The sequence below is a fragment of the Oncorhynchus keta genome, chromosome 19 (assembly GCF_023373465.1).
Source record: "Oncorhynchus keta strain PuntledgeMale-10-30-2019 chromosome 19, Oket_V2, whole genome shotgun sequence".
NCBI lineage: Eukaryota > Metazoa > Chordata > Actinopteri > Salmoniformes > Salmonidae > Oncorhynchus > Oncorhynchus keta.
Window position 1 is genome coordinate 12,179,389 of NC_068439.1, and position 24,516 is coordinate 12,203,904.

The 24,516-nt window shown below is 43.6% G+C and overlaps 2 protein-coding genes across 51 annotated transcripts in view; both read left to right on the forward strand.

The window, feature by feature from the left end:
* Positions 1-5,733, forward strand: part of LOC118377861 (SH3 domain-binding protein 5-like) — a 42,257-nt gene extending 36,524 nt beyond the window's left edge. The window contains exons 8-12 of one of the 50 annotated variants that reach the window (XM_052469606.1): positions 685-981; positions 1,815-3,023; positions 3,160-3,193; positions 3,364-3,397; positions 3,738-5,733. In XM_052469606.1, coding sequence (XP_052325566.1) covers positions 685-981; positions 1,815-1,954 — 437 coding nt within the window. In that variant the 3' untranslated portion in view covers positions 1,955-3,023; positions 3,160-3,193; positions 3,364-3,397; positions 3,738-5,733. Of the gene's footprint in view, positions 1-684; positions 982-1,814; positions 3,024-3,091 lie in introns of all 50 variants that reach the window. The other 49 variants (XM_052469607.1, XM_052469613.1, XM_052469614.1 and 46 more) reach the window with 49 other exon arrangements.
* A 3,961-nt stretch (positions 5,734-9,694) lies between these two features.
* LOC127909650 (biotinidase-like) lies at positions 9,695-22,642 on the forward strand. Its single transcript, XM_052471800.1, has 7 exons — positions 9,695-10,246; positions 10,476-10,656; positions 12,661-12,736; positions 14,456-14,633; positions 17,004-17,300; positions 17,505-17,933; positions 19,926-22,642. Exons 1-7 carry the CDS (start codon positions 10,001-10,003, stop codon positions 20,190-20,192), a joined length of 1,674 nt encoding a protein of 557 aa, XP_052327760.1. The 5' UTR covers positions 9,695-10,000; the 3' UTR covers positions 20,193-22,642.
* The last annotated feature ends 1,874 nt before the right edge of the window (positions 22,643-24,516 follow it).

Below are 24,516 nucleotides of genomic sequence, written 5' to 3' on the forward strand. Positions count from 1 at the left end.
TATATCTGTGTGTGTTTTAATGTGTATATCTGTGTGTGTTTTAATGTGTGTATCTGTGTGTGTTTTAATGTGTGTATCTGTGTGTGTTTTAATGTGTATATCTGTGTGTGTTTTAATGTGTGTATCTGTGTGTGTTTTAATGTGTATATATGTGTGTGTTTTAATGTGTATATCTGTGTGTTTTAATGTGTGTATCTGTGTGTGTTTTAATGTGTATATCTGTGTGTGTTTTAATGTGTATATCTGTGTGTGTTTTAATGTGTGTATCTGTGTGTGTTTTAATGTGTGTATCTGTGTGTGTTTTAATGTGTGTATCTGTGGTGTTTTAATGTGTATATCTGTGTGTGTTTTAATGTGTGTATCTGTGTGTGTTTTAATGTGTATATCTGTGTGTGTTTTAATGTGTGTATTTGTGGTGTTTTAATGTGTATATCTGTGTGTGTTTTAATGTGTGTATCTGTGTGTGTTTTAATGTGTGTATCTGTGTGTGTTTTAATGTGTGTATCTGTGTGTGTTTTAATGTGTATATCTGTGTGTGTTTTAATGTGTGTGTCTGTGTGTGTTTTAATGTGTGTGTTTGTGTGTGTTTTAATGTGTGTATCTGTGTGTGTTTTAATGTGTGTGTATGTGTGTGTTTTAATGTGTGTGTTTGTGTGTGTTTTAATGTGTGTGTATGTTTTCCAGTGGTGTCTGTGACGTTTGATGAAGAAGGAGGATCAGAGGAAGAGACAGAATCACACTCCACTTCCGCTCCCCTCGACATGACCTCCTCCTCCCATCATCCCTCCTCCTCCTTCTTCACCCCCTCTGCCCCCTCTCTCCTCTCCTCGTCCTGTCCCAGTACCATGGAGGGACCCAGTCCTGGCGGCTGGCTAAGCCCAGAGTCGAGGTGTGGTTCAGGGCGTGACTGTACTCACCTCGGCCCCCGTTCCCAGTGCAGTGGGGCCTCCTCCCCAGACCCAGACTGCGACCAAGAGAGAGGTCTGTGTGTGTCTGTGTTTCAGTGACTGTCTACAAATGTCATTATTGTTTGGATCATTGGGTTACTTTACTGAACAAAAATATAAACACAAAATGCAACAATTTCAAAGATTTTACTATATTGGTAGGAACTGGAACACGCTGTCGTACAATTCGACACAGAGCATCCCAAACATGCTCAATATACTTATGGTAGATAGATTAACATGAAATTATCTGACAACAGCCCTGGTGGACATTCCTGTACTCAGCATGCCAATTGCACACTCCCTCAAAACTTGAGACATCTGTGGCATTGTGTTGTGTGACAAAACTGCACATTTTAGAGTGGCGTTTTATTGTCCCCAGCACAAGGTGCACCTGTGTAATGATAATTCTGTTTAATCAGCTTCTTAATATGCCACACCTGTCAGGTGGATGGATTATCTTGGTAAAGGAGAAATGCTCACTAACAGGGATGTAAACACATTTAAGCACAAAACTTGAGAGAAATAAGCTTTTTGTGCTTATGGAAAATGTATAGGATCTTTTATTTCAGGTTATGAAACATGGGACCAACACTTTACATGTTGCGTTTATATTTTTGTTCAGTGTAGTTAAAGGATTGCATTTTAGAAAACAAGCTTATTCACCCTTTACCCTGCTTCGTGTGTGTCTGTCTGTCTGTCTGTCTGTCTGTGTCTGTGTGTGTGTGTGTGTGTGTGTGTGTGTGTGTGTGTGTGTGTGTGTGTGTGTGTGTGTGTGTGTGTGTGTGTGTGTGTGTGTGTGTGTGTGTGTGTGTGTGTGTGTGTGTGTGTGTGTGTGTGTGTGTGTGTGTGTGTGTGTGTGTGCAGGGGACAGAGCAGAGGGAGCAGAGCAGAAGTCGGGTCTGGGTAAGCTGACCCTGACCATAACACACCCACTGCATCCCGGGAAGGATGACCCCAAAGGTGACCCTAAGACGACCTCTAGCCCCACACCCCACAGTCCATAGCCCCGCTCCCATCATCCTCCTGACCAACAGCGAATAACGGACAGAAGACTTCACCTCTCACATCGTATCATTGACTCATGACCTTTAAACCTGAACTCTGAACTATGAGACTTTCTATGGACTTAAGTGTTTATGTTCACCCCAGAGGGAAATCTGAAATCAGCCCCTATTCCACACATAGGAAATAAAGAATAGTGGAAATCAGTGGAGGCTGATGGGAGGAGCTATAGGAGGACGGGCTCGTTGTAATGGCTGGAATGGAATGAATGGAACAGAGTCAAACGTGTGGTTTTCATGTTTGATACCGTTCCATTTCATTCCAGACATTACAATGAGCCCGTCCTCCTATAGCTCCTCCCATCAGCCTCCACTGGTGGAAATAGGGTGCCATTTTGGATCTTGTCCAGAACTGATGGGGAGGAATCTGGAAGGGGAAGTCAACATGATGGATACCTGGGGATTGTGGGGGGAGCATAGCCAGCCCAGTCCATGGTCAACTCCTTAAAAGATTCGAAGGAAGGGTGTGAAAGAGGCATTGCTACGGCTGCATCCTGTCACAAAGGGTGACTTCCACACATCCTGTCATGGACTTCAAAACAATGGAAGGGAGTTTCCACTATCGTTAATTGTTGGAATAACCCTGGAGAGAGATGTTGACTGTTGACTTGTGGTCTCAGTGGGGATGTGAGACAGAGGTTAATGTGGTCTCAGTGAGGATGTGAGACAGAGGTTAATGTGGTCTCAGTGAGGATGTGAGACAGAGGTTAATGTGGTCTCAGAGAGGATGTGAGACAGAGGTTAATGTGGTCTCAGAGGGGATGTGAGACAGAGGTTAATGTGGTCTCAGAGGGGATGTGAGACAGAGGTTAATGTGGTCTCAGAGGGGATGTGAGACAGAGGTTAATGTGGTCTCAGAGGGGATGTGAGACAGAGGTTAATGTGGTCTCAGAGGGGATGTGAGACAGAGGTTAATGTGGTCTCAGAGGGGATGTGAGACAGAGGTTAATGTGGTCTCAGAGGGGATGTGAGACAGAGGTTAATGTGGTCTCAGAGAGGATGTGAGACAGAGGTTAATGTGGTCTTAGAGAGGATGTGAGACAGAGGTTAATGTGGTCTTAGAGAGGATGTGAGACAGAGGTTAATGTGGTCTCAGAGGGGATGTGAGACAGAGGTTAATGTGGTCTCAGAGGGGATGTGAGACAGAGGTTAATGTGGTCTTAGAGGGGATGTGAGACAGAGGTTAATGTGGTCTCAGAGGGGATGTGAGACAGAGGTTAATGTGGTCTCAGTGAGGATGTGAGACAGAGGTTAATGTGGTCTCAGTGAGGATGTGAGACAGAGGTTAATGTGGTCTCAGTGAGGATGTGAGACAGAGGTTAATGTGGTCTCAGAGGGGATGTGAGACAGAGGTTAATGTGGTCTCAGTGAGGATGTGAGACAGAGGTTAATGTGGTCTCAGAGGGGATGTGAGACAGAGGTTAATGTGGTCTCAGAGGGGATGTGAGACAGAGGTTAATGTGGTCTCAGTGAGGATGTGAGACAGAGGTTAATGTGGTCTCAGTGAGGATGTGAGACAGAGGTTAATGTGGTCTCAGTGAGGATGTGAGACAGAGGTTAATGTGGTCTCAGAGGGGATGTGAGACAGAGGTTAATGTGGTCTCAGAGGGGATGTGAGACAGAGGTTAATGTGGTCTCAGTGAGGATGTGAGACAGAGGTTAATGTGGTCTCAGTGAGGATGTGAGGCAGAGGTTAATGTGGTCTCAGAGGGGATGTGAGACAGAGGTTAATGTGGTCTCAGTGAGGATGTGAGACAGAGGTTAATGTGGTCTCAGAGGGGATGTGAGACAGAGGTTAATGTGGTCTCAGTGAGGATGTGAGACAGAGGTTAATGTGGTCTCAGTGAGGATTTCCCAGAGGGAACAACAGAAGGACAGACACACTGTGACATCACACCACTGAACCCTAGACTTATGATCCCTGATCCCACAGCACGTGTGGTTCCTCAATTAAAAGTTTCAAGTTTATGCCGGAACCGTTTGTGGTAGACGGTGGCAGATTGTGGTAAATTGCATCATTCTGTCATTGCACCACACTATCACAAGGGGGAGTTAGAGCGCTGATTTTGATTTCTCTCCCTCTAAAAACAGATAGAAATAATTCTAAATAACAAACTGGCTTAATTTACCACAGTGTGAAAGGCTGACAGCCCCTCTATATAGAGTTTCTGAAACACAGAGTCTTTCTTTGCTGATGTGAAGAAGAAACTGAATGAAAGAGAGTCCAGTGAGGATCGGGAGGGAAAAAGGTTTCCCAAGTCCTGAGCTATTTTTTTATTAACCCTTATTTTTGACTGAGAACACGTTCTCATTTACAGCAACGACCTGAGGAATAGTTACAGGGGAAGGGAGGGATCAATGAGCAAATTTCTAAGGGACGTTCTCTTGATAAGTGTGTGAATTGGACCATTTTCCTGTTCAAATGTAACAAGTACTTTTGGGTATCAGGTAGTAAAAAGTACATTATTTTCTTTAGGAATGTAGTGAAGTAGAAGTAAAAGTTGGCAAAAAATATAAATTGTGAAAGTACAATAAAACGACTTAGAACGTTAAAGTATTTTTACTTACTTTTACACCACTGTCTCTGATATAGGGTCCAGTACATCATGAGGAGGAAACAGTGAATTATTGTGGAACACATTGCAGTTCGTGAGGTGTAGGCTACAATATTTGATGTAACTGTTTGCTTTGTAAATAGCTAAACCTACCATCAAAAATCAAATATGGGCCTGGTCCCTGGCGAGAAATTGCCTCCCCCCACAAATGGAGTTTGAGGGGATGCTTGGGACTCGGCTTGCTTGATCTTCTTCCTTTTGTCCTGTAGCAATTTTGAGGAAATTGCTCAAGGGCCACGGTTGATTATTCCGTGGAGATGACGTTATTGAATGCCTCGCCAGCTTCGATCCATCCCTGGGCCTGCAGCACGCAACATTCTTTGTTTGTCAGACAATCATTGGGTCGAAACTACAGAACAAAACAAGACACATGGTTAAAGTTCTGTAAATGTTATATATATATATACAGGACCAGTCAGAAGTTTGGACACAGCTTCTCATTCAAGGGTTTTTCTTTATTTGTACTATTTTCTATATTGTAGAATAATAGTGAAGACATAAAAACTTTGGGATGAGGTGGACCGCAGAGTGAAGGAAAAGCAGCCAACAAGTGCTCAGCATATCTGGGAACTCCTTCAAGACTGTTGTAAAATCATTCCAGGTGAAGCTGGTTGAGAAAATGCCAAGAGTTTGCAAAGCTGTCATCAAGGCAAATAAATGGTGGCTACTTTAAAGAATCTCAAATATAAAATATATTTCGATTTGTTTAACACTATTTAGGTTACTACATGATTCCATATGTGTTATTTCGTAGTTTTGATGTCATCACTATTATTCTACAATGTAGAAAATAGTTAAAATAAAGAAAACCCTTGAATGAGTAGGTGTGTCCAAACTTTTGGCTGGTACTGTATATACAGTGGGGAGAAAAGTATGTGAACCCTTTGGAAATACCTGGATTTCTGCATATATTGGTCATAAAATGTGATCTGATCTTCATCTAAGTCACAACAATAGACAAACACAGTCTGCTTAAACTAATAACACACAGACAATTATACGCTTTCATGTCTTTATTGAACACACTGTGTAAACATTCACAGTGCAGGGTGGGAGAAGTATGTGAACCCTTGGATTTAATAACTGGTTGACCCTCCTTTGGCAGCAATAACCTCAACCAAACGTTTTCAGTAGAAATTTTTGACCTTTCCTCTTTACAAAACTATTTCAGTTCAGCAATATTATTGGGGTGTCTGGTGTGAACTGCTCTCTTGAGGTCATACCACAGCATCTCAATCAGGTTGAGGTCAGGACTGACTGGGCCACTCCAGAAGGCGTATTTTCTTCTGTTGAAGCGATTCTGTTGTTGATTTACTTCTGTGTTTTGGGTCGTTGTCCTGTTGCATCAACCAACTCCTGTTGAGCTTCAATTGGCAGACAGACAGCCTAACATTCTCCTGCAAAATGTCTTGATAAACTTGGGAATTCCCTTTTCCGTCGATGATAGCAAGCTGTCCAGGCCCTGAGGCAGCAAATCAGCCCCAAACCATGATGCTCCCTCCACCAGACTTTACAGTTGGGATGAGGGTTTGATGTTGGTGTGCTGTGCCTTTTTTTCTCCACACATAGTGTTGTGTGTTCCTTCCAAACAACTCAACTTTAGTTTAATCTGTCCACCGAATATTTTGCCAGTAGCGCTGTGGAACATCCAGATGCTCTTTTGCAAACTTCAGACGTGCAGCAATGTTTTTTTTGTTGGACAGCAGTGGCTTCTTCTGTGGTGTCTTCCCATGAACACCATTCTTGATTCGTGTTTTACGTATCGTAGACTCGTCAACAGAGATTTTAGCATGTTCCAGAGATGTCTGTATGTCTTTAGCTGACACGCTCTGATTCTGCGCTGTGCTCTTGCAGTCATCTTTGCAGGATGGCAACTCCTAGGGAGAGTAGCAAAAGTGCTGAACTTTCTCCGTTTATAGACAATTTGTCTTTGTCGTTTGCACATTATATTCATCCATCAGTGAGTCGATGGCTTGAATAGTCTCGCTGGAAATGGAAAACAATGTAAAAATGTGCAGCAGAATTAAAAGATCAACAGTAGATTTATTTAAACATATTTTTTTTTAGCATTATTAGGCCTACTGTACAGTACTGTAGCTTACTGTACCTGTTCATTTTCCTGGGCTTTCGCATTCGGCGTAATGCCCCATGTGCACTAGCACTCTGTGCTGCGTGGTGAAACACAGCTTCCCATTCATTTTTAAATGGAAGGAAAGTGGTGAGAAGCGGAGAGGGCGGAGGACCATTGGGCGGTGGGGGTCATTGGGCGGTGGGGGTCATTGGGCGGGGGACCGTTGGGCGGTGGACCATTGGGCGGGGGCCATTGGGCGGGGGGACCATTGGGCGGGGGACCATTGGGCGGGGGACCATTGGGCGGGGGGGCCATTGGGCGGGGGGGCCATTGGGCGGGGGGCCATTGGGCGGTGGGGGTCATTGGGCGGGGGACCATTGGGCGGGGGACCATTGGGCGGGGGACCATTGGGCGGGGAGACCATTGGGCGGTGGGGGCCATTGGGCGGGGGGCCATTGGGCGGGGGACCATTGGGCGGGGGACCATTGGGCGGGGGGCCATTGGGCGGTGGGGGTCATTGGGCGGGGGACCATTGGGCGGGGGGGCCATTGGGCGGGGGGGCCATTGGGCGGGGGACCATTGGGCGGGGGGGCCATTGGGCGGTGGGGGCCATTGGGCGGGGGGACCAACACTTCCCAACTTTATGGAAATCACCAGCGGCGACTGCTGGGCGATGACCAATCATATTGAGTGGTTCTCTCATGAAGAATTTGACGCTGTTCATCACTGGCTGACAAAACATTACAGTGGAAGCAAATGTAAGTAATTATAATGTCATAAGGAGTCATGAAAAAAATGTACAGTTGAGAGAAATATGTTAGTTAATGTAGCGACAAACAATTATGCATATGTTTTTGTCTTAAGGTTAATTTAGGAAAATCTCTATTTAGCCAGCTAGCTACATTGGGGGGAAAAAGTATTTAGTCAGCCACCAATTGTGCAAGTTCTCCCACTTAAAAAGAGGAGAGAGGCCTGTAATTTTCATCATAGGTACACATCAACTATGACAGACAAAATGAGAAAAAAAATCCAGAAAATCACATTGTAGGATTTTTTATGAATTTATTTGCAAATTATAGTGGAAAATAAGTACTTGGTCAATAACAAAAGTTTATCTCAATACTATATCTCAATATAAACCAGCAGACCAGGCTGTCGTCTTGGGAAACAGTGGATGTAAAGAATCTAGCTAGCTAAAGCATTTACTGCAAAAGGAATGTGCAATTTTGTAAGCTTGCCTTGATGATATTTCCCATGCAATGCAGCTGAAGTAATGTAGCTAGCTAACTATTTCCTTGCTTATTGTGCAGTAGAGGATAAAAATACCTGTAAGCCTATGGATGTGTAGCTAGCTATGTAGCTGATCTGTGTATGGACCGTTTGGAATAAATATTAGTTCAGAACCTAGCCATTAACCTCAGCTATCATAGCTTGTTGTATTGACTTCACAACAGTCTGAATGACATTAATGAAGCCTATGGATTGAGTAGAATATATTCTTAGGATCAGAGGACCCATACTAAGTATTTTCAGTCTCCTGAGGGGGAAAAGGTTTTGTCGTGCCCTCTTCACGACTGTCTTGGTGTGTTTGGAACATGATAGTTTGTTGGTGATGTGGACACCAAGGAACTTGAAACTCTCGACCCACTCCACTACAGCCCCTTCGATGTTAATGGGGGCCTGTTCGACCCGCCTTTTCCTGTAGTCCACGATCAGCTCCTTTGTCTTGCTCACATTGAGGGAGAGGTTGTTGTTCTCGCACCACACTGCCAGTTCTCTTACCTCCTCCCTGTAGGCTGTCTCATCGTTGTTGGTGATCAGACCTACCACATTGTGTCGTCAGCAATCTTAATGATGGCGTTGGGAGTTGTGTTTGGCCATGCAGTCATGGGTGAACAGAGAGTACAGGAGGAGCCTAAGTACACACCCCTGAGGGGCCCCGGTGTTAAGGATCAGCGTGGCGGATGTGTTGTTACCTACCCTCACCACCTTGGGGCGGCCCGTCAGGAAGTCCAGGATCCAGTTGCAGAGGGAGGTGTTTAGTCCCAGGGTCCTTAGCTTAATGATGAGCTTCGTGGGCACTATGGTGTTGAACGCTGAGCTGTAGTCAATGAACAGCATTCTCACCTAGGTGTTCCTTTTGTCCAGGTGAGAAAGGGCAGTGTGGAGTGTGATTGAGATTGCGTCATCTGTGGATCTGTTGGGGCGGTATGCTAATTAGAGTGGGTCTAGGGTATCATGGAAGGATGCTGTTGATGTGAGCCATGACTAGCCTTTCAAAGCACTTCATGGCTACAGATGTGAAGTGCTACGGGGCGGTGCTCACTGACCTGCCCAGTTCAATATTGGTTACATAAAATAAATAAATAAACACAGCAGCTGTGCTGCAGCCTGACGCAACTTCTAAATATATATACATCTATATATACATTTATATATTGAATATTAAAAAATACAATCTACTTTCAGTGAAGGCGCTCAAACATCTACATCACATTCAGTCATCTAACAGACTCCCATCTAGAGCGATACACAGAAGCAACCAGGGGCAACGTCGTGTTCAACAGCACGTTGACAGATCTCCCACAAGCTCAAAAAACAGGAACCCGAACCAGCAACCTGTCAGCCACTGGCCCAAGTTTCCAACCGGCTCCAACCCCCCCTACAGTTCCCCAAGAGCTGCCCTTCAAACATCCGACATTCAAACATGAAACATTCAAACCCCCCCCCACACACACACACACACACACACACATATCATAAGGTGTACGAAAAAAACTCAATTGTTCTGTTGGGGCAATCACTAGCATCCAAAAATACTGGCTAAAACAAAAATATATTTGGCTACTGTATATTTAGTGAGCTGCTTCCCCCTAGCGGTCATACCGCAGCGCTGCATGGGTTCAGACTGAAGAACACGCCCTCAAGCTAACAGCCTATCACCGAAGGCAGGAACGATGTCAGATGCACTTTTCAACCATACTCCGCACAGTAAGTAGAAGCCGGCAATACAGCAATAGACTGCCATAAAACCTTAAAGAAGAAGACAGGGCAGTAGAAACAACAACACACATGTATTAGATATAGCTACAGTAGCTAGTTAATGTAACAACAACGTGTTAATATTGCATCCATTCTATCAACAGCTATACTTTTGTGAAACAGGTCAGAATTATAAACAAACTCGCGGTTTTATTTGTTTAACGAGTGTTGAGAACTTTGGACTGAGTGACCATTGAACTCGTACTGACCGGTCCTCCCTATCAGAGTTCCCCATCTATCCCGGGCTCTGGTCAGTCAGCCATGGCCCTCCGTGTCCTCCAGGCCGTGGCGGCGGTGGCTGTTCTTTGTCGGTTCCCCGTAACGTTAACTCGGGCTGGGGACAGGTCAGAGGGGACTCCCGGCAAATCCTACGTGGCTGCGGTATACGAGCACCGGGTTATTCTGAACCCGGAGCCGCACGTACCTCTGTCCCGGGACGCGGCGCTCAAGCACATGATGAGCAACCTGGATGTGTACGAGGAGCAGGCCGCGCGAGCTGCGGAACAGGTTGGCTACATTTAGGGGGGTCTTCTCTTTGATTTAACATAGCCAGATGTGTTAGTGCAGGGCTGGAACTAAAGCCTGCACACACACCCTGCCGCTAAGCTCTTCAGGACTGGGTTACACTTGTCTTTGACAGGAAGGATACCCATCAATCTTGCTTTAAGGTCTGAAGTTAGCTTTAAAGCTCTTCTCCCTTTCGAGTCTCACCCGTTTCCCTAATTCTCTCTTTCAGGGGGCTCAGATCATAGTATTTCCAGAGGATGGTCTTCAGGGGTTTAACTTCAGTCGTCTGTCCATCTCTGCTTACCTAGAGACCATCCCTGACCCACAGTCTGAGGACTGGAACCCCTGTACACAGACAGACAGACACACCCACACTGAGGTATGTACAGAGCCGGATCCAGAACGAATCAGTTGGACGGGCCTTTGATTTCTATATGCGGGTACATTTTTTTCGGGGGACCTCCTGTGTGTGCAAGCGCATGAACGTTCACAATAGTTAAAAAAAAATATATGTTCATTCACACTGAGACTTGGTGATTATCGAGTCAACAACACAGAGTTACACATGGAGTAAACAATAAACAAGTCAACAACACAGAGTTACACATGGAGTAAACAATAAACAAGTCAACAACACAGAGTTACATGCTTTATTTGAGATTGATGCGTCTTTCTGCCGGGCGCGCGACTCAAATAAATGATCAATATTTGATTTGGACGGACAAGGAGGTGCGGTAGGAAGGACCAGGCACACCAATAAAGCCAGACCTGCGTGTGTACACACACACACTCACACACACACACACACACACACACACACACACACACACACACACACACACACACACACACACACACACATCTACTTACACTTGGTGTACAAAACATTAAGAACACCTTCCTAATATTGAGTTGCAGTTCACCGAGGCATGGACTCTACAAGGTGTCGAAAGCGTTCCACAGGGATGCTGGCCCATGTTGACTCTACAAGGTGTCCAAAGCGTTCCACAGGGATGCTGGCCCATGTTGACTAAACAAGGTGTCCAACAGAGTTCCACATGGGATGCTGGCCCATGTTGACAACACAACGTTCCACAGGGATGCTGGCCCATGTTGACAACACAACGCTTCCACAGGGATGCTGGCCCATGTTGACTCCAACGTTCCACAGGGATGCTGGCCCATGTTGACAACACAACGTTCCACAGGGATGCTGGCCCATTTTGAATAAACAAATGCTTCCCACAGTTGTGTCAAGTTGGTAAACAATGGAAGTCTTTTGGTGGTGGACCATTCTTGATACAACACAGAGTTAAAACCGTTAAACAATAAAAAACCCAGCAGAGTTACACATGGAATTCAAATCAACAAACAGGTTGCACATGGCACCTAAACAATACCCAAATCAAAGGCACCTACTACCATATAAACAAATCAAAGGCACCTACTACCATATCCAAATCAAAGGCACCTACTACCATAAACAATGGATCCAAATCAAAGGCACCTACTACCATGGAATCCTGTTCAAAGGCACCTACTACATATCCAATAAACAAGTCACCTACTACACATATCCTGTTCAAAGGCACCTACTACCACATGGAGTAAAAAGGCACCTACTACACACATCCATGGTTCAAAGGCACCTAAACTACCATATCCTGTTCAAAGGCACCTACTACCATATCCTGTTAAAGGCAAACCTACTACCATATCCTGAATCAAAGGCATCTACTACCATATCCTGGAATTCAAAGGCACCTACTACCATATCCATGGAATTCAAAGGCACCTACTACCATACCCTGTTCAAAGGCACCTACTACCATATCCTGGAATAAACAAAGGCACCTACTACCATATCCTGGTTCAAAGGCACCTACTACCATATCCTGTTCAAAGGCACCTACTACAGAGTATCCATGGAATAAAAAGGCACCTACTACCATATCCTGGTAAAAAGTCACCTACTACCATATCCTGTTCAAAGGCACCTACTACCATATCCTGTTCAAAGGCACCTACTACATGGAATAACATATCCTGTTCAAAGGCACCTACTACCACACCCAGAGTTAAAGGCACCTACTACCATATCCTGTTACACATGGCACCTACTACCATATCCTGTTCAAAGGCACCTACTACCATATCCTGTTCAAAGGCACCTACTACCATATAAACCTGTCAAAAGGCACCTACTACCATGGGAATCCTGTTCAAAGGCACCTAGTTACCATATCCTGTTCAAAGGCACCTACTACCATATCCTGTTCAAAGGCACCTACTACCATATCAAACAATTGTCAAACAGTGTATTCTGTCCTGTTCAATAAACAGGTCCTCCAGAGTTAGCTGCATGGAATAAACGTCACAAACTTTACCTGGTGGCCAACATGGCTGACCTCCAGCACAGAGTTACACATGGAGTCACCCCACCTGCCCCCCCGATGGGCGCTGGCAGTTCAACACTGATGTTGTCTTCAGGTTACCTGTGTTGCTTCTGTTTTGAACACGTTGTTCATGTGCCGCTAGAGAGTAAAAGGTGGACAGGGAGTTCCAGGTTTTCCAAAACCTCTAGAGGTTCTCTTGGAAATGACATTATATTGTGTTTATATACAGGGATAATGTTTGTGCTCTTGGAATAGGGATATTATATTGTGTTTATATACAGGGATAATGTTTGTGCTCTTGGAATAGGGAAATTATATTATATTATATTGTGTTTATATACAGGGATGATGTTTGTGCTCATGGAATAGGGTAATGACATTATATTGTGTTTATATACAGGGATGATGTTTGTGCTCTTGGAATAGGGAAATGACATTATATTGTGTTTATATACAGGGATGATGTTTGTGCTCTTGGAATAGGGTAATGACATTATATTGTGTTTATATACAGGGATGATGTTTGTGCTCATGGAATAGGGTAATGACATTATATTGTGTTTATATACAGGGATGATGTTTGTGCTCTTGGAATAGGGTAATGACATTATATTGTGTTTATATACAGGGATGATGTTTGTGCTCTTGGAATAGGGTAATGACATTATATACAGGGATGATGTTTGTGCTCCTGGAATAGGGTAATGACATTATATTGTGTTTATATACAGGGATGATGTTTGTGCTCTTGAAATAGGGTAATGACATTATATACAGGGATGATGTTTGTGCTCCTGGAATAGGGTAATGACATTATATTGTGTTTATATACAGGGATGATGTTTGTGCTCTTGGAATAGGGTAATGACATTATATTGTGTTTATATACAGGGATGATGTTTGTGCTCTTGAAATAGGGTAATGACATTATATTGTGTTTATATACAGGGATGATGTTTGTGCTCTTGAAATAGGGTAATGACATTATATACAGGGATGATGTTTGTGCTCCTGGAATAGGGTAATGACATTATATTGTGTTTATATACAGGGATGATGTTTGTGCTCTTGGAATAGGGTAATGACATTATATTGTGTTTATATACAGGGATGATGTTTGTGCTCTTGGAATAGGCCCCTACTACCATATCCTGTAATGACATTATATTGTGTTTATATACAGGGATGATGTTTGTGCTCTTGGAATAGGGTAATGACATTATATTGTGTTTATATACAGGGATGATGTTTGTGCTCTTGAAATAGGGTCAAATGACATTATATACAGGGATGATGTTTGTGCTCTTGGAATAGGGTAATGACATTATATTGTGTTTATATACAGGGATGATGTTTGTGCTCTTGGAATAGGGTAATGACATTATTACAGGGATATGTTTGTGCTCTTGGAATAGGGTAATGACATTATATACAGGGATGATGTTTGTGCTCTTGGAATAGGGTAATGACATTATTACAGGGATGATGTTTGTGCTCTTGAAATAGGGTAATGACATTATATTGTGTTTATATACAGGGATGATGTTTGTGCTCTTGAAATAGGGTAATGACATTATATACAGGGATGATGTTTGTGCTCCTGGAATAGGGTAATGACATTATATTGTGTTTATATACAGGGATGATGTTTGTGCTATATTGTTAAGAGGCGTTCATTTAAAACGCACCCCCACCATCAGCCATTCTCTGTATGTACTGTATGTTTAATAATAATTGTATTCTTTTTTTTTTACACAATGATTTGAGATATAGACAGATGAAAAATAAATGTTTGTTCTCCCATTCACTGCAGGTGGGATGGTTCCCTGGCGGCACGCTATCACAAACACAACCTGTACTTTGAGAAGGCCTTCGATGCCCCGCCCACACTCGAGGTGGTGACCTTTGACACGCCGTTCGCCGGACGGTTTGGAGTGTTCACCTGCTTCGACATCCTGTTCCATGACCCTACCGTCAGACTACTGGAGCAGGTACGTACAGGAAGCTCAGAGGGCGGCAGGTAGCCCTGTGGTTAGAGCGTCGGGCCAGTAACCAAAAGGTTTTAAGATACTTAACCCTAATTGCTCCTGCATCACTGTTGTCGATGGCAGACCCTGGCTGTGACCTGCACTCTGAGGGTGTATCAGGGAGAGTAGGATACATTTACAATTCACACACGTGTATTAATACACACAGGTGTAATAGGACAAATATAAGCTCTCACCAAGTGATTATTAACACACACACACACACACACACACACACACACACACACACACACACACACACACACACACACACACACACACACACACACACCTTTTTCCCCCACAATGTTTGATTGTGCATCCAAAATGAAGTTGTTAACAGTCTCTGTTAGTGTCTCTGTGTTAATGTCTCTGTGTTAATGTGTCTGTGTTAACAGTATCTGTTAGTGTCTCTGTGTTAATGTGTCTCTGTTAGTGTCTCTCTGTTAGTGTCTCTGTGTTAATGTCTCTGTGTTAATGTCTCTGTGTTAATGTGTCTGTGTTAATGTGTCTGTTAATGTGTCTGTTAATGTGCTCTGTGTTAATGTCTCTGTGTTAATGTGTCTGTGTTAATGTGTCTGTGTTAACAGTCTCTGTTAGTGTCTCTGTGTTAATGTCTCTGTGTTAATGTCTCTGTGTTAATGTCTCTGTGTTAATGTACTGTATGTCTTGTTAATGTATCTCTGTTAGTGTCTCTGTTAATGTCTCTGTGTTAATGTGTCTGTGTTAATGTTCTGTGTTAATGTGTCTGTGTTAATGTGTCTGTTAATGTGTCTGTTAATGTCTGTGTTAATGTCTCTGTGTTAATGTGTCTGTGTTAATGTGTCTGTTAATGTGTCTGTTAATGTGTCTGTGTTAATGTCTCTGTGTTAATGTGTCTGTGTTAATGTCTCTGTGTTAATGTCTCTGTGTTAATGTGTCTGTGTTAACAGTCTCTGTTAGGGTGTCTCTGTGTTAATGTCTCTGTGTTAATGTCTCTGTGTTAATGTCTCTGTGTTAATGTGTCTGTGTTAATGTCTCTCTGTTAGTGTCTCTGTTAATGTCTCTGTGTTAATGTGTCTGTGTTAACAGTCTCTGTTTGTCTCTGTGTTAATGTCTCTGTGTTAATGTCTCTGTGTTAATGTCTCTGTGTTAATGTGTCTGTGTTAATGTCTCTGTTAGTGTCTCTGTGTTAATGTCTCTGTGTTAATGTCTCTGTGTTAATGTGCCTGTGTTAATGTCTCTCTGTTAAGTGTCTCTGTGTTAATGTCTCTGTGTTAATGTGTCTGTGTTAATGTCTCTGTGTTAATGTCTCTGTGTTAATGTCTCTGTGTTAACTGTCTCTGTTAATGTCTCTGTGTTAATGTGTCTGTGTTAATGTCTCTGTGTTAATGTGTCTGTGTTAATGTCTCTGTGTTAATGTCTCTGTGTTAATGTGTCTGTGTTAATGTCTCTGTGTTAATGTCTCTGTGTTAATGTCTCTGTGTTAATGTGTCTGTGTTAATGTGTCTGTGTTAATGTGTCTGTGTTAATGTGTCTGTGTTAATGTCTCTGTGTTAATGTCTCTGTGTTAATGTCTCTGTGTTAATGCCCCTGTGTTAATGCCTCTGTGTTAATGTCTCTGTGTTAATGTCTCTGTGTTAATGTCTCTGTGTTAATGTGTCTGTGTTAATGCCTCTGTGTTAATGTCTCTGTGTTAATGTTTCTGTGTTAATGTGTCTGTGTTAATGTGTCTGTGTTAATGCCTCTGTGTCAATGTCTCTGTGTTAATGTCTCTGTGTTAATGTGTCTGTGTTAATGTGTCTGTGTTAATGTCTCTGTGTTAATGTCTCTGTGTTAATGCCTCTGTGTTAATGCCTCTGTGTTAATGTGTCTGTGTTAATGTGTCTGTGTTAATGTCTCTGTGTTAATGTGTCTGTGTTAATGTCTCTGTGTTAATGTCTCTGTGTTAATGTGTCTGTGTTAATGCCTCTGTGTTAATGTCTCTGTGTTAATGTGTCTGTGTTAATGCCTCTGTGTTAATGTCTCTGTGTTAATGTGTCTGTGTTAATGTCTCTGTGTTAATGTCTCTGTGTTAATGTCTCTGTGTTAATGTGTCTGTGTTAATGTGTCTGTGTTAATGTCTCTGTGTTAATGTGTCTGTGTTAATGTCTCTGTGTTAATGTCTCTGTGTTAATGTATCTGTTAATGTCTCTGTGTTAATGCCTCTGTGTTAATGCCTCTGTGTTAATGTGTCTGTGTTAATGCCTCTGTGTTAATGTATCTGTGTTAATGTCTCTGTGTTAATGTGTCTGTGTTAATGTCTCTGTGTTAATGTCTCTGTGTTAATGTGTCTGTCTTTCTATTTCTCCTCAGGGTGTCAGACAGATGGTCTACCCTACAGCCTGGATGAACCAGCTTCCTCTGTTGTCAGCCGTTCAGTTCCAGAGAGCCTTCAGTCTGGGAGCTAACACCACTCTGCTGGCGGCTAACATCAGGGCAGACAGCCTGGGTATGACAGGAAGTGGCATCTTCACCCCTGGTACTGCCATCTACCACCATGCCAGGGCTGGGCAGCCAGAGGAGGGGAGGCTGCTGGTGCTGAGGATACCTGTACTGGACACTGCCTGGCTGGGAACAGAGACAAGGGCCAAGGGGCAGGCAGGAGGAGAGGGAGAGGGGGAGGCAGGAGGAGAGGTGGAGGGGGAGGCAGGAGGAGAGGGGGAGGCAGGAGGAGAGGGAGAGGGGGAGGCAGGAGGAGAGACTGCAAGAGGAGAGGGGGAGGCAGGAGGAGTGACTGCAAGAGGAAAGGGGGAGGCAGGGGGAGAGGGGGAGGCAGGAGGAGAGACTGCAAGGGGAGAGGGGGAGGCAGGAGGAGAGGGGGAGGCAGGAGGAGAGACTGCAAGAGGAGAGGGAGAGGGGGAGGCAGGAGGACAGACTGCAAGAGGAGAGGGGAAGGCAGGAGGAGAGACTGCTTATACCAGGTCACCTAAGCCTCTGTCTGGACAGAGGGAGGGCAACTCTGGGTTCTGTCTACAGGAGAGCCAACACTGCCGGGAGGATTCTCTCTCTACCTCTCCTCCTGCCTTCTCTCCCTCATCCCCCTTTCCTTTCACCTCCTCTATGATGTATGATCCCTTCTCCTTCCTCCTGCTGAGTGGTTCAGAGGGCCAGCTGACAGTGTGTGACGGTCGTTTCTGCTGCCACCTGCAGTACCGGCGCTCCCCACAGGGGGGCAATACGGAGCTCTATGCTCTAGGAGCGTTCTCTGGCACTCACACGGTTAACGGACGCTACAATGTACAGGTAGGGACCAACGTTTAAATTTATACTGAGTAGAACTGGTAAACTGTATACTGAGTAGAACTGGTAAACTGTATACTGAGTAGAACTGGTAAACTGTATACTGAGTAGAACTGGTAAACTGGTATACTGAGTAGAACTGGTATACTGTATACTGAGTAGAACTGGTAAACATTACAACTTCCATTTGGAACTGCTTGGAGGACTCCTGCACTGTGTATACTTGCAGCATTTGTTAGTATTCAACTTCTAGTATACAGTTTACCAGTTCTACTCAGTATACCAGTTCTACTCAGTATACCAGTTCTACTCAGTATACCAGTTCTGCTAAATGGCATATATTATTATTATTATTACCAGTTCTACTCAGTATACCAGTTCTACTCAGTATACCAGTTCTACTCAGTATACCAGTTCTACAGTATACCAGTTCTACTCAGTATACCAGTTCTACTCAGTATACCAGTTCTACTCAGTATACCAGTTCTACTCAGTATACAGTTTACCAGTTCTACTCAGTATACCAGTTCTACTCAGTATACAGTCTACCAATTCTACTCAGTATACCAGTTCTACTCAGTATACCAGTTCTACTCAGTATACCAGTTCTACTCAGTATACAGTCTACCAGTTCTACTCAGTATACCAGTTCTACTCAGTATACCAGTTCTACTCAGTATACAGTTTACCAGTTCTACTCAGTATACCAGTTCTACTCAGTATACCAGTTCTACTCAGTATACAGTTTACCAGTTCTACTCAGTATACCAGTTCTACTCAGTATACCAGTTCTACTCAGTATACTAGTTCTCAGTATACAGTCTACCAATTCTACTCAGTATACCAGTTCTACTCAGTATACCAGTTCTACTCAGTATACAGTTTACCAGTTCTACTCAGTATACCAGTTCTGCTCAGTATACAGTGTACCAATTCTACTCAGTATACCAGTTCTACTCAGTATACAGTTTACTCAGTCTACCAGTTCTACTCAGTATACCAGTTCTACTCAGTATACCAGTTCTACTCAGTATACAGTTTACCAGTTCTACTCAGTATACCAGTTCTACTCAGTATACCAGTTCTACTCAGTATACAGTTTACCAGTTCTACTCAGTATACCAGTTCTACTCAGTATACAGTCTACCAGTTCTACTCAGTATACCAGTTCTACTCAGTATACAGTTTACCAGTTCTACTCAGTATACCAGTTCTGCTCAGTATACAGTATACCAATTCTACTCAGTATACCAGTTCTACTCAGTATACCAGTTCTACTCAGTATACAGTTTACCAGTTCTACTCAGTATACCAGTTCTACTCAGTATACAGTTTACCAGTTCTACTCAGTATACAGTCTACCAGTTCTACTCAGTATACAGTTTACCAGTTCTACTCAGTATACCAGTTCTACTCAGTATACAGTTTACCAGTTCTACTCAGTATACAGTTTACCAGTTCTACTCAGTATACAGTTTACCAGTTCTGCTCAGTATACAGTTTACCAGTTCTACTCAGTATACCAGTTCTACTCAGTATACAGTCTACCAGTTCTACTCAGTATACCAGTTCTACTCAGTATACAGTTTACCAGTTCTACTCAGTATACCAGTTCTACTCAGTATACCAGTTCTACTCAGTATACAGTTTACCAGTTCTACTCAGTATACCAGTTCTACTCAGTATACCAGTTCTACTCAGTATACCAGTTCTACTCAGTATACAGTTTACTAGTTCTACTCAGTATACCAGTTCTACTCAGTATACCAGTTCTACTCAGTATACAGTTTACCAGTTCTACTCAGTATACCAGTTATACTCAGTATACAGTTTACCAGTTCTACTCAGTATACCAGTTCTACTCAGTATACAGTCTGCCAGTTCCTAAGCTTGAGTTTTTACCTCATGTCCAGCTGTGATCTTCCAATAGTTAAGCCTCTTGCAGTAGTACAACAGTTCATGCATGGTGTTGATGATTAACCCCTCCCCCTCCAGGTGTGCGCGTTGGTCCGCTGTTTGGGGTCGGAGGTCAGCTCCTGTGGACAGGAAGTGGAGGAGGCAGAGTCGAGAGTTGACTTCCTATTGGAGGGGAAGTTCGGAACCCGTCACGTTTACCCGTCGTTGCTAGGTAGCGGCATGGTTCTAGAACAACCTGACCAGGTCAAGACGACCGCAGATGGTCGCGTGGCCATGGAACACTCAGGGATGAGCGTCGGACTAGTGACCGCATGTCTCTACGGCAGGGTGTACGACCAGGACTGAGGTGTGTGAGAGAGAGGTTGCGGTCCAAACACTTAAGATACACCCTCGTCCACTTACCCTCGCCTTATGCCCTTGGGGAAATCCCCGTCGCCATCTTGGAGGGCTTTCCAAATGATTAGCCAAGCAAGGGAAGTTATCAAACGTAAGCCCCTCAGCCCTCGTTTTTAGTTGGCTTAGCGAGTGTACAATTATGTTCACTCCTGGGCCCGAAACTCCCCATAATTCAATTCACGACGATTGTACATCTTGTCAGCGAAAACGTATAAACAACATCAATGGAGAAGTCAACATAAAAACAGTAAAAACAAATGCAAATAAGTTAGAAATTGTGCTACTAATGCACATGACGGCACAAACACGTCTCGTAAAAAGTAAATATGCTTTTGTTTGGTTATCTTTTGGAAATTGTAGAGAAAAAATATATATATATTCTTCAGAAGTTCCAGCTGGGTAGGCTAATGTTACTTAGCCAATTCATTTACTAGCAATCATACAGTAGGCGTATATTAATAATTATAAATTTAATATAAGTAGACATGCACTCATAATTGACTGTAGCGCATAGAACGCACCCACAAGCTACCGGTGGCTGAAAACACAATCATCTCGGGATGAACCAGTGACACATTTCCAGCCAAGTGTGATCCCTTTAAAAATCATTCCTTCCTCCTTTGTCCCTTGAATACTCGTCAGACGTCATCAGAAGTGTCCACTTAAGTTGAGGGTTGAGGGGATAGGGTGTGTCTTAAGTGTTGGGACCGCAACCAGGGAGAGAGCGTGAGAGAGGGTGTGTGTTTGGGTTAAATGATTGTGTGGTCCCATAAAGTGAACCAATCTTCTACCTCAGTAAATAAGTATTCTCTTTTGTCCTCCGTCCTGTTTCTGAACTGTATCCATGACACCCTATTCTGCAATGTTGTCGGGGGTTACGCCAAATAAAAATAGGATTCACCAACAACAAAAAATATTGTATTTTTAAAAATATTTTTTTAACATTTTCAAACAGCACATTTATAATTTTCCATGTTTGAGGTTTGTTTTCTTGCCTCGTTTCACTGCCAAAAATAAAATTAAACCTTCTTGTGTTCAGCGAAATAACAACACAATGTGAAATACAGGTAGCCTAGTCAAATAATGAACATCCAATCACATTAACCGTTACTCTCTTGCGGGAATTCCACTAACGGTCCGTATGAAGCCAAACGTAGCTTCTGCTCATGTTGGTATCTGTACTGATGGCGTGAAATCCATGACAGGGAGACATAGTGGAGTAGTAACACGTGTGCAAGCAGTTGCTCCCGACACTTGGGTCCACTGCAGCATCCACCAAGAGGCTCTTGCTGCCAAGGGAAAGCCTGACAGCTTGAAATATGTTTTGGACACTACAGTGAAAATGGTTCACTTTGTTAGAGAGGCCCCTGAACTCGTGTATTTTCTGCACTATGCAATGATATGGGCAGCGACCATGTAACGCTTCTACAACAGACAGAAGTGCGCTGGTTATCAAGGGGCAAAATATTGACACTTTTTTAAATTGAGAGACGAGCTTAACGTTTTCTTTACTGACCATAATTTCACTTGTCTGACTGCTTGCATGATGACGAGTTTCTCACACGACTGGCCTATCTGGGTGATGTTTTTTCTCACCTGAATGTTCTGAATCTAGGATTACAGGGACTCTTTGCAACTATATTCAATGTGCGGGACAAAATTGAGGCTATGATGAATAAGTTGGAGCTCTTCTCTGTCTGCATTAACAAGGACAACACACAGGTCTTTCTTTCCATCATTGCATTATTTTTTTGAGTGCAAATGAACTCAAGTTTACGGACAATGTCGAATGTGATATAGCAAAGCACCTGAGTGAGTCGGGTGTGCAATTACACAGGTACATTCCCCAAATGGATGACAAACAACTGGATTCGTTATCCCTTTCATGCCCTGCCTCCAGTCCACTTACTAATATCTGAACAAGAGAGCCTCATCGAAATTGCAACAAGCGGTTCTGTGAAAATTGAATTCATCAGAAGCCACTGCCAGATTTCTGGAATGGGCTGCGCCAAGAGTATCCTGCCTTGGCAAATCGCATTGTTAAAACACTCAGCTCTCACCAGCATGAAAACTACATACAAGCACAGACTGTGTGTGGGAAATGATTTAAGACTGAGACTCTCTCCAATACATCCCAACATTGCAGAGTTATGTGCATTCTTTCAAGCACACCCTTCTCATTAACCTGTGGTGAGTTATTCACCATTTTCAAATTAAAAAATAAGGATTTATATGTAAAATGGTTAAATAAAGATAATAATTATTGATTATTATTTGAGCCCTGGTCCTATAAGAGCTCTTTGTCACTTCCCACGAGCCGGGTTGTGACAAAAACTCACACTCATTCTTATGTTTAATAAATGTGTTGTGTTTAATATAGTGTGTTGTGTGGCAGGCTTACAATCATGGCAAAAAAACAACATTTCAGAGTGCGCTGACCCTGCTGCTAGAGGGGGTACGCAGCTGGAGGTTGACTGTTTGAAGGGGTACGGGACTATAAACAGTTTGGGAACCACTTCCCTAGTGGAAGACATCATGATACCATATTCCCCTGGGGGAGTCCTAATTGTATTTATATTTATTTATTTAACCTTTAATTTAACCAGGCAAATCAGTTGAGAGCTAGGCTAACCTAGAACCAGACTGGTACCCAGGCTAACCTAGAACCAGACTGGTACCCAGGCTAACCTAGAACCAGACTGGTACCCAGGCTAACCTAGAACCAGACTGGTACCCAGGCTAACCTAGAACCAGACTGGTACCCAGGCTAACCTAGAACCAGACTGGTACCCAGGCTAACCTAGAACCAGACTGGTACGTAGCCAGGCTAACCTAGAACCAGACTGGTACCCAGGCTAACCTAGAACCAGACTGGTACCCAGGCTAACCTAGAACCAGACTGGTACCCAGGCTAACCTAGAACCAGACTGGCTAACCTAGAACCAGACTGGTAGTGCCCAGGCTAACCTAGAACCAGACTGGTACCCAGGCTAACCTAGAACCAGACTGTACGTGCTAACCTAGAACCAGTACCCAGGCTAACCTAGAACCAGACTGGTACCCAGGCTAACCTAGAACCAGACTGGTACCCAGGCTAACCTAGAACCAGACTGGTACCCAGGCTAACCTAGAACCAGACTGGTACGTACCCAGGCTAACCTAGAACCAGACTGGTACCCAGGCTAACCTAGAACCAGACTGGTACCCAGGCTAACCTAGAACCAGACTGGTACCCAGGACCTAAACCAGACTGGTACCCATAACCTAGAACCAGACTTTTCCACCCAGGCTCTAGAACCAGACTTACGTACCCAGGCTAGAATAAAACCCCTAAAAGGAAGAGACCAAACAGAGGAAAGAGCTGTAGATTCTGTTGGTCCCATTCATTGTCCCTCTGTACAGCCACAGCTCTCTCATTGTCATAGGGCAGAGGTTTTGGACCAACCTAGAGGACTGGAGCTATTCAAGTCCTGGTTTTCTTTAGTATTAAACCTCTCCTTGTGGTGGAGGGTGGTTCAGAGTAGTCTTAAAATTTTATAGCCAAAGTACTCTCTTCAGGTCGTCTCAGAATCAGTGGGGTTAAGCTTGTTATGGTCAAAGTGGGGCGAAGCAGAGTAGGAGGCGTGGTTAGGCCTCAAAGGGGAGGGGACTCAAAGACCACTCCTTTTATTTGGTGGTTGGAGTATTGATTAACATACAGAATATGGTGACCCGTTGGGAAGCAGGAAGAGTTGCCATGGAGACCAGGGGTCGAGGCGGGCAGCATTTGAGGATAGTTGGCAAAATCTCTGTTAGGAGCACAGGACAGTATAACCTGTATGAGTGAGTCTTCGTGTGTATGTGTGTGTGTGAAATATGTCTAAACAAACATGAAGAGTTATCTAAACTGGAGATGTGTGGATAAACCACACATCTATTTTGATCTATTTGGCTCAAAAACAAATTACAAACAGAAAACACATTCAGTAAGAGTCAAAAGTTTGGACACCTACGCATTCTTAGGCTGTCATTGAAAAAAGGTGATGGTCCATCCCCAACCGCCACAGACTCCTGATGGTCCAACAATAGGCCAAACACCATACTATTGGTTCTTTCAAAACACAATGTGTGTGAATGTTTTGAGAACCTCAGACTGGGGAGCGTCGCTATACAGCTATTTTCAGGTCTCTGCAGAGATGTTATATCGGGTTCAAGCTCTGGCTGGGCCACTCAAGGACATTCAGAGACTTGTCCCGAAGCCACACCTATGCTGTCTTGGCTGTGTGCTTTAGGG